Here is an 8,556-nt window from a genome sequence, read left to right as displayed (position 1 = left end):
GCCTGCCCCATGCAGGTAAAGTCCTGGGCAACCTGCAGCTGAACTTGCTGAGCAAGTCCAAGGTGTACGAGGACCCGGCTCTGAGCGCCATCTTCCTGCACAACAACTACAACTACATCCTCAAGGCCCTGGAGAAGTGAGTGGCCGCGGCCGGCGCGGCTCTCCTGGCCCTGCCCCGGCCAGGCGCGTCCCTTTGTGTCCGGGCGGGGGATGGCCCCGGGGGCGGGCAGCCCTGGAGCCAACTGCCCGGCTCGCGCCCCGCCCCAGGTCTGAGCTGATCCAGCTGGTGGCCGTGACGCAGAAGACGGCCGAGCGCTCCTACCGGGAGCACATCGAGCAGCAGATCCAGACCTACCAGCGCAGGTGCGCGTCCGCCGGCCCCAGCGCCCGCTGCCTGTGCCGCACCCCAGCTGTTTATAGAATCACGTTGCGGGGTGTTTCCAGGGGAGCCCTGCGCCCAGCCTCCCCACGGGAGGTCCCGGGGCGGGCAGAGCGTGGGAGCTGGCCGAGGCCCGTGGGCGGCGGGAGGGCACTCGACGGGCCGAGCGCCTGTGCCTGGGCGCGCCGTCTCGTCCTCCGTGAGCGTCTTCCCTGTGTGCCCCCACGAGCGCGCCCCTGCCCGGCCGCCCCCACCTGACCTGACGTGGGCTCACGGTGTCCACGCCTGGCGCTCGTGACGCGCGGGGAGTGCGCTGCGCCTCCACTTCGTAAACTAGAAGCGAGACGCCGGAGCGTTTTCTGTCCCCCAGAGAGCATCTCAGTGGTGTTTTGCTTCACTGCGGCCCAGACCGAATCCTCCCCGCCCTGCCCCCGTAGGCTGAGGTATTTTTAAGACACAAGGCGGCCAGGAGGAGGCCGCGGTCTGAGGCCGCTCCTCCCCGCCCTCTGCTTCTGTCCCCCCGGCAGCTGGATAAAGGTGACGGACTATATCACGGAGAAGAACCTGCCCGTATTCCAGCCGGGAGTCAAGGTGGGCGGAGGCCTGGGCGGGCGGGCGGGGAGACTCGTGTCTCCCGGTCTCAGAGCTGAGAGCGCACAGGCCGCCGTGGCCACCGGGGCGGCTGCAGACGGGTGGGCTGGGCAGGTGCCGGGCAGGGACCGGCCTCTTCCCTGACCAGCGCCTTCTCTGCCTGTTCCGTGGCCCAGCTCCGGGACAAGGAGAGGCAGATGATCAAGGAGCGGTTCAAGGTGAGCAGCGCCCCTCCCGCCCCTGCTGCTGTTGGACATGGACCCAGCGTGTCTCCGGGTCACTTCTGTCTCCGCTGTTTGGTGGCCAGGGCTTCAACGATGGCCTTGAAGAACTGTGCAAGATCCAAAAGGCCTGGGCTATTCCTGACACGGAGCAGAGGGACAAGATTCGCCAGGCTCAGAAAAACATCGTCAAGGAGACCTACGGGGCCTTTCTGCACAGGTGAGCCCCAGAGGCGGGGCTGGGTGGGCTCTGGTGTGGGGCCAGACGGGGACGGCAGCCCGTCACCCCGGCGGCAGAGCTGCAGACCGCAGGCCTCGCCCTGACCTCAGCGTCTGGTAGGTACGGCAGCGTGCCCTTCACCAAGAACCCCGAGAAGTACATCAAGTACCGCGTGGAGCAGGTGGGCGACATGATCGACCGCCTCTTCGACACCTCCGCCTGAGGTGCGCGCTCCCGCCGCCCGGCCCGGAGCGCTACTGGTCAGATAAACCAGCGTTGACTTGCCCCTGGGCCCGGTGAGCTTCACGTCCTTTGTGCCAGGCACCTTCTAGTCCTGGCCCCACGGCCCACACTCCGCTCCCCACCTTCACACCTGAGGTTTCGTGGCGCTGACCCCAGCCTGCGGGGGCCACACGATGGCTTCCCGACAGGAGGCGCAAGAAGAGGCCCGTGTTCCAGGCGCTCGGCGTGCAAGGGGCTGGCCCCCTCTGAGGCGCAGCCGTGGGCAGGGCTGGGAGAAGCAGGCCCCGCCACAGCAGAGCACCTGCCTCTTGGTTTAGCATTCATGTCCAGGGGTGCTCTGTCCCCCCGGGGTCCCTCCCGGCCCGGTGACTGGTGAGGAGAGCCTCTGTGTGTGCTCCGGGGCCCAGCACACCACGGGAGCTAGGCGAGCCCTGGCCCCTGAGGCTGGTTCACACCCCCATCCGTCCCCCCTGCCCCTAGCGGGGCCGCGCGGGGTTCTGGGTGACCGGTGGGCACTGGGTGAAGTCCAGGCATCATCGGTGACTGAGGCACCAGGTGGGACCTCACCTACTTGGACAAGAGGGATTGATCGTTTGAACTCGGTGAAGACAGACCCTCAGGTGCACTTGACCCGGTGGTGGGTTTATTTTACTCTGCCTGCACCTAACAGAAGGGGGGGTGCAGGGCCTAGCGGGAGCTGGCCTCCCCGTCATTGGCCCCGTCACGGACCGCCCCAGTGTGTGCCCGGCCTGCCCTGTCACAGCCTGGGCTGCCCACCGTGGGGTGTGGCCTCGCCAGGGGCAGGGGCAGACTTGCACGTCCCCCACACCCAGAGTCCAGCGAACACCAGCTGGCTGCACGCCACCGCCACCACGTACAGCAGGCCGAAGGCGTGGTCGGCAGCCTCCGCCCGCCTGCTGCTCGGCCCCTTTCCTCGTCCGGAGGCTCCTGAGATGGGAGGTGAAGAAGCCCTGTTCCTCGGGGCTCCGGGAGGGTGGCCCCGGGGTTACTGCCGGCGTTTCTCCCTCCCTTGGCTTCATGACAGGGGGATGGGGCCTGCCGCCTTGGCCACCATGGGCTGCAGGATCTCCTGTGGCGAGGCCCCTGGGCACCGGCCCACCCGGGGCCTGGGGCGGGTATCCCGCTGCGGACCCGCTGCGCACGGCGAGGCCAGCAGAGGCCAGCAGAGTGAAGCGGGCAGCTGCTGAACAGCCCTGAACCCTGGCCCCAGCCCACCCCAGGGTGCAGCCTGCGGGCCTGCTCTGCCAAAAGCTGCCGCCAGCCTCATGCTCCCACCCCCGGGAAGGACCTCAGCCCTGCCCACCTTCAGCACAGGTCTTGGCGTGGCCACGGTCCGTCTGCTCCTGCCTGGGGACTGGGCTGGGGCTGCTGTCGACCCCGCCGCCGCCCCGGAGCAGCAGCCCAGCCAGCAGCACGGTCTCCGCGGTGCTGATGAAGAGCAGCAGGAGCAGGACCGTGAAGTAGTGAACTGAGGGGCGGGCGTGTCAGGCGGCCGGTGCACTGGGCGGCCCCCCTCGCCCCCCGCCCAGGTCGGGGTGCTTACTGAAGAGGGGGTTGCAGGAGGAGGAGCTGGGCAGGGCCTGCACCAGGGAGGAGTGGAAGACGAGGTAGCCCAGCAGCAGGGTCACCTTGTAGGCGATGCGCTCGGTGGCCCGGAGGGGCAGCAGCCCCCCGCACACGTCGGCCAGCAGCAGCGCCTCTCCCGGGACCAGCAGCGCGATGATGGCCTTGAGCGCTGTGTTCTGCAGGCGCAGCTGGGGGGAAGCAAGCGGGAACCTCCAGGCCGGCAGCAGAGGGGGTGTCGGACCTCTGGCTCGGCCTCCCGGCCGCCCCGTCCACGCCGCGCACTCACCGTCACCCGGAAGCAGGGCACCAGCCTCTGAGGGGGGGCTCGAGTTTCCAGATGCTGGACGACATACTCCCTCTTGACACTCACGATCTCGTTCACCACCGAGGCCCTGAACTCCAGCTCTGTCACTGAAGGGGTGGGGGCGCTGACTGGAAGAAACCACCTGCGCCACCCTGGCCAGAGGCCAGCTCAGATAGGGGTGGGGGCAGCCTGGGTCGCAAAACTGCCTCCTACGGGCCTGTCAGCACACGCTTCGCAGCACCCCCGGCTTTCCTCAGGGGCAAGGCCTCACAGACTCATCTGTGGACTTATAAAAATAAAAGGCTTTGTGCCACCTCCGGGACAAGCCAGAGCCCCTCTGGGCACGTCCACTCTAACGGGCTGGGAAGGGTGGGGATCCTGGTGTTCACTCGCAGGCGGGGCCTGGGGTTCTCTGTCAAGCTGACCGCCCCCTGAGGGGCTTCAGGATGTCACTGGGGGGGCCACACCTTTGGAGCAGTTCTAGGAGTGAGCTGGTGACTCTGCTCGGGGGTCCGCGGGGCTGCTGGGAACAGTCACTCTGGGTAGCAGAGGGGCAGGGGAGGAGACCACGGGCCAGGGGTGCGACTCAGGCCCAGAGGGGCGCTGGGAGGAGGGGCAGGGCAGGAGCACATTCTGCGGGGGTCTCCAGCTCCCCAGGTCCTGCGTGGACTGAGCAGCGAGGCGGCACCCCTGTCCACCGACTGCTGCCGGGCCTCCCTCAGCCCCACCCCTGCTCCCGACTCATCGGCACCGGAGTTGCTGAAAGCGTAGAAGCTGAGGCTGCAGGTGCTCTGATCCCGGGGGTAGTGGAGGAGCTCAAAGTCACAGTTGGTCTCCGCGGTGAGGGCCAGGCACAGCTCCACGTGGCCATCCTGGTCCACCCGGACACGTGGGTTCTCGTCCTGCCAGTCCACCCAGAGCCTGTGGAGGGAGACGCGCCCCGCCGGAACCCCAGCTCCTTACCCCGTCCTTAAGGAGGGCTGGGGAGCCCTGCCTGTGCCGGATCCCTGCTGCTGCTGTCCAGGGCTCCGGGTTGGGGGACAGTGAGGCCCAGGGCCCCGGGAGGACCGCGGGGCTCTAAACGGAGGAGGCGGGGTAGCGTGGCTGGCCCAAGAGACAAGAACTCACGCCTCCTGGATGGTGAGTCCTGGTGTCCAGACCGCGTCCCAGGGCAGTGTGACCTCACGCCGAGGGTGTGCACTGGCGTTCCAGGCCAGGCGTGTGTCCACCCAGGACTGGGGACACAGAGATGCTGAGGCTCCCGGGCACGGCCGCGCGCTGGCCTTGGCAGGTGCGCAAAGCTGATCCGGCCTCAGCCCGGTTCTGCCCCGTAGGCACTCACCAGCCGGAGCAGCAGCACGGAGGACACTGTGTACCGCAGGATGTCCTGGGGGCGGGGGGTCAGCACATGTGGGGTGCGACGCCCCAGCACTCGCTTGGCCGAGTCCTGTCCCACCCCAGCGGAGCTCTCGGGTGCTTACCACGTTAAACACGTTTGACACAAACACCTGCGTGTCCACAAGCAGGGGGGCGCTGCCATTGTGGGGGATCTGCATGGCTTCCTGGGCCTCCTGGGGTGAGTTGTGGCTGAAGAAAGGTGGCCGGGCTGCAGGACGAGGCTGAGGTCCACAGGGTGTCCCGGAGCCCAACCCCAAAGCTCAGAGCTTACGCCCCCCTACCGGCTGCTGGCGTGCGGAAGCCTCGCCCCTGGACCGAGGGCTGGGGGGCGCCGAGCCCCAGCAGGGCGATGAGGAGCAGGCGCAGGGCCATCCTCAGCGGCTGGGCAGGGGCAGTGGGAACAGCGCCGGGCTCCCGCTGCTGCTGCAGTCGCTTCTCTGGGCAACAGACGGTTGAAGGCAGCTGCGGTGTGCAGAGACCCTGGCGCTTTGGGTTTGGCACCCCCTCACCCCCCGGTTCCGCAAACACCCGAAGACAAAGCCGGGGACCCAGTCTTCCTGCCCTGCACCTGCCCGGGCTTCCCTGTCCTGCTCCATTTCCACCACCTGGAACCGGTTGCCATGTGTGAGGCCCGAGCCTGGCTGGGCAAGCACAGGGCACCCACTTGGCCTTGGCCCTTTCAGCTTGGGCCGGTGCCTTGCTAGCCACCCTTGCCAAAGCCCCTTGTGCTCCACAGGGTGAGGTGGGCACGGCCTGGAGTGTTCCTGCCGCCCCAACACTGAACTGAGTCGCCTAGAGCATGTGTGTACGGGGCGGGTGGGCGGCAGGCAGGGACGGACAAGCTGGCGCACAAAGATCCGGGGGTTTGCCGTCCTCCGGTGGGTTCTTAGCCCGCCCCGGGGCAGAGACGTGGGAGCCCCTGCTGTGGCCTCGGAGCTGAGCCAGTGGGGTGAAGGTCGCTTTCCTGTTGGGGAGCAGAGGCAGTCAGGTCTGAGGCTGATCTGGCCGCCTGCTGCCGTGGGCGGGCTCTGCTGGGGGCGGAGGCCCTGGAGCGCTGAGAGCCGGCTCGGAGCCCGCACACGGGGGCGCGCGCGCAGCCAGGAGCCCGCGCGGGGGTTCAGCGACCCACGGTATCCGGGCAGGCTGCAGGATCTCCTGTGGCGAGGCCCCTGGGCACCGGCCCACCCGGGGCCTGGGGCGGGTATCCCGCTGCGGACCCGCTGCGCACGGCGAGGCCAGCAGAGGCCAGCAGAGTGAAGCGGGCAGCTGCTGAACAGCCCTGAACCCTGGCCCCAGCCCACCCCAGGGTGCAGCCTGCGGGCCTGCTCTGCCAAAAGCTGCCGCCAGCCTCGCTGGGAGGCACCGGGACCTCCCGAGCCGTTCCTGGTCCTGCGCAGCTCGAGGCCGGCGCAAGCGCAGTCACTGCAGGGAAGTGGTTTGCGCGTTTTATTCACAGCGGAACCCCCTCCACAACACCAAGCCCTCTGACTCCGGCCGTTTCGCCCCCTTGACGCCCAAGCGGACCCCCTGAGCGCGCATCAACTGCCAGGAGCCTGTCGGTCGCTCCAGGCGCGCCAGGGCCTGGCTCCAGGCCCGGCGGCGCTGGCGGGCAGCCGCGCCTGGCGCCCTGGCTTCGCTCACGAGGGTCAAGGAGGTGAACTCGCGCTCGCCGCCGGGCCGCGCGCTGCCGCGCACACGCAGCAGCAGGCCGGCGCAGACCTTGCGGAAGCCCTTGCGGAAGTGCTCGGGCACCAGCGCGTGGACCACCGGGCTGACGCAGGAGTTGGGTGGGAGACCAGGTGCGCAGGATGCGCAGCACGTGGGCGGCGCTCGTCAGCGGGAAGCGGCCGGACCAGCCGCAGAGGACCGGCGCGCCGGCACCCGAGCGGGCGGTCACCGGGTCCAGCGCTCGCCAGAGGTAACGCAGGCTGCGCGCGTAGGTCAGGCCGAGCACCAGCACCGGCAGCAGGTAGCTAAAGACAAAGGTACAGAGGTCCATGGCGCGACGGCGGGGCCGCTCCACGCCGGGCGGCACACGGGCAGGTTGGCCAGCCGAGACTGGCGGTAGTAGCTCAGGTAGGGCCCGGAGAAGAACAACGACAGCCCCCAGATGAGCCCGATGGCCGCCAGCGCGCTCCGCGGGGTGCGCAGCTCCCGCGAGTGCAGCGAGCAGCGGATGGCCAGGTACCTGTGAGGAGAGATGTGAGCTACTGGGCTCCACTGCGCAGGGGCGCACCCCTGCACCTCCCGCCCTACGCTCCGCGGAGCAATGTCTCTGGCTCACGGAAGGGTCCAGCACCTGGCCACACATCAGCTGGGAAGGGCGACAGCAGGACCTGGACACTAGATGTGGACGGTCCGGCAGCAGGAGAGGCTCCTTGCTCTCCCCAGGCTAGTTTCGGGGAGACCCCACCAGGAGCACATAGGGAAGGCTGGAGAGCCAGCAGCAGGGCTCTGGGGGGTGGGGGCTGCCAGGGATGTAGCACCTGGGGCTCCGGCTGAGGGGCGGGGGGGAACCCTTAGAGGAGCCGAGGCCCTGTGGGCGCCACCAAGTTGGACGCTCAGAGGGCCGAGAGGGCTACGGGTGTTGTCTCACCCCCGTGTCTGTCCCAGGGGGTCAGGAGGACATGGATCTGGAGGGGAGGGAGACGCGGGTCAGGCCCGGATTTCCTTCCCAGGTAGCATGCAGGGGTCCTTCCAGCTTCACTCAAGCCCCAAGCTCTCTCGAAGGCGCTGTCCTCTAGCTGAGGGCAGAGAGCCCCCTGACCATTCCCATCCCTACCCCTGGCCAGGGCCTGAGGGGCTGGACCAAGCTAGGACCCTCGCACTGCGCTTGCTGGGGCCTTGGCTGGGCCCTGGAAGCACCCCACACTCCACAGTCCCTGCTAGTCAGTTACCACGAGCAAACTGTGGCCTTGAGTAGATCGAGGGGCAGAGTCTGGGGGTCGTGTCCGGAAACAGACTGAGCCTTCGTGCACAGGATTACCAGGTGGGCAGCTCTGAGCCCGGCACTTCCCCAGACTCACCGGGCAGTGAGCTCAAGCCCGAGCAAGCACCAACATCCACTTTGTACAGAACCGCTGGGCTTTGTGTCAGGCATGGGGGCGCCGTGAGCTGCCTCTGCAGCCTGCAGTCCGAGAGCCACCTAACCTGGCCTGACACTAGGACCCCCATTCCTATGCCTCTGTCTCCTCTCCGCACCCCCGTCTCGCTTCCTCCTGCTATGTCCTTGCCGCTCCCTAAGCTTGCCTCCTGGTTCCGGGCCCCGCTTCCTCCAGCCCCCACCTGGGGGTCCCGCCTCAGCCCTCGGCTTCACTCACCTGTCCAGGGAGATGGCGGCCAGCGTGAAGCTGCCGGCGTGCATGGTGAGGAAGATGAGGAAGTGCACGGCCTTGCAGAGCGGCCAGCACCCAGCCGTCCAGGGTGTAGATGGCGGCCTGGAAGGGCACGAAGCACAGGTCGGCCACGCCCAGGCTGAGGATGAACAGGTTGGTGGCCGCGCAGCAACACGGCCAGCACCAGGGCCTTGGCCACGGTGCCCACGAGGAGGATGGGCGCGAGTAGCATGGGCACGATGACCGCCTCGGGCTGCCAGCTAGCTGCCGCTGCCGCC

At 68.3% G+C, this 8,556-nt stretch overlaps 3 protein-coding genes across 6 annotated transcripts in view; 1 reads left to right on the top strand and 2 right to left on the bottom strand.

The window, feature by feature from the left end:
* Positions 1–1,658, top strand: part of EXOC7 (exocyst complex component 7) — a 14,186-nt gene extending 12,528 nt beyond the window's left edge. For all 4 annotated transcript variants that reach the window (XM_004693514.2, XM_012733023.1, XM_004693511.2 and 1 more), the window contains 6 exons: positions 16–136; positions 268–363; positions 907–970; positions 1,147–1,188; positions 1,278–1,411; positions 1,532–1,658. In XM_004693514.2, the coding sequence (XP_004693571.1) occupies positions 16–136; positions 268–363; positions 907–970; positions 1,147–1,188; positions 1,278–1,411; positions 1,532–1,634 (560 nt within the window). In that variant the 3' untranslated portion in view covers positions 1,635–1,658. The remainder of the gene's footprint in view (positions 1–15; positions 137–267; positions 364–906; positions 971–1,146; positions 1,189–1,277; positions 1,412–1,531) is intronic.
* Positions 1,659–2,393: 735 nt separating this feature from the next.
* Positions 2,394–5,539, bottom strand: ZACN (zinc activated ligand-gated ion channel). The gene is made up of 10 exons (XM_012732999.1): positions 5,512–5,539; positions 5,225–5,380; positions 5,027–5,151; positions 4,888–4,932; positions 4,674–4,780; positions 4,297–4,466; positions 3,528–3,652; positions 3,219–3,429; positions 2,979–3,143; positions 2,394–2,602 (listed from the first exon to the last, which is right to left on the bottom strand). Exons 1-10 carry the CDS (start codon positions 5,537–5,539, stop codon positions 2,412–2,414), a joined length of 1,323 nt encoding a protein of 440 aa, XP_012588453.1. The 3' UTR covers positions 2,394–2,411.
* An 849-nt stretch (positions 5,540–6,388) lies between these two features.
* GALR2 (galanin receptor 2) overlaps positions 6,389–8,556 on the bottom strand; it is a 7,196-nt gene continuing 5,028 nt past the window's right edge. Inside the window, 7 exon segments of the mRNA XM_012732998.1 lie at positions 6,389–6,730; positions 6,733–6,747; positions 6,750–6,959; positions 6,962–7,131; positions 8,264–8,344; positions 8,346–8,438; positions 8,440–8,548. Coding sequence (XP_012588452.1) covers positions 6,390–6,730; positions 6,733–6,747; positions 6,750–6,959; positions 6,962–7,131; positions 8,264–8,344; positions 8,346–8,438; positions 8,440–8,548 — 1,019 coding nt within the window. The 3' untranslated portion in view covers position 6,389.

Source organism: Condylura cristata, unplaced genomic scaffold, assembly GCF_000260355.1.
Source record: "Condylura cristata isolate star-nosed mole 26May11 unplaced genomic scaffold, ConCri1.0 scaffold00038, whole genome shotgun sequence".
Lineage (NCBI taxonomy): Eukaryota > Metazoa > Chordata > Mammalia > Eulipotyphla > Talpidae > Condylura > Condylura cristata.
The sequence above is the reverse complement of the archived record's forward strand: the minus strand, read 5'-3'. Positions and strand labels throughout refer to the sequence as shown.

What these genes read in the sequence shown, in the direction of transcription:
- ZACN (XM_012732999.1), bottom strand. Translation starts at nt 5,539, where the DNA reads ATGGAGCAGGACAGGGAAGCCCGGGCAG. An exon ending in TGTCAAACGTGTTTAACGTG is followed by an intron (nt 4,933 to 5,026) that starts GTAAGCACCCGA and finishes CCCCGCCCCCAG; the next exon opens with GACATCCTGCGGTACACAGT. An exon ending in GGACTCACCATCCAGGAGGC is followed by an intron (nt 4,467 to 4,673) that starts GTGAGTTCTTGT and finishes CTCCCTCCACAG; the next exon opens with GCTCTGGGTGGACTGGCAGG.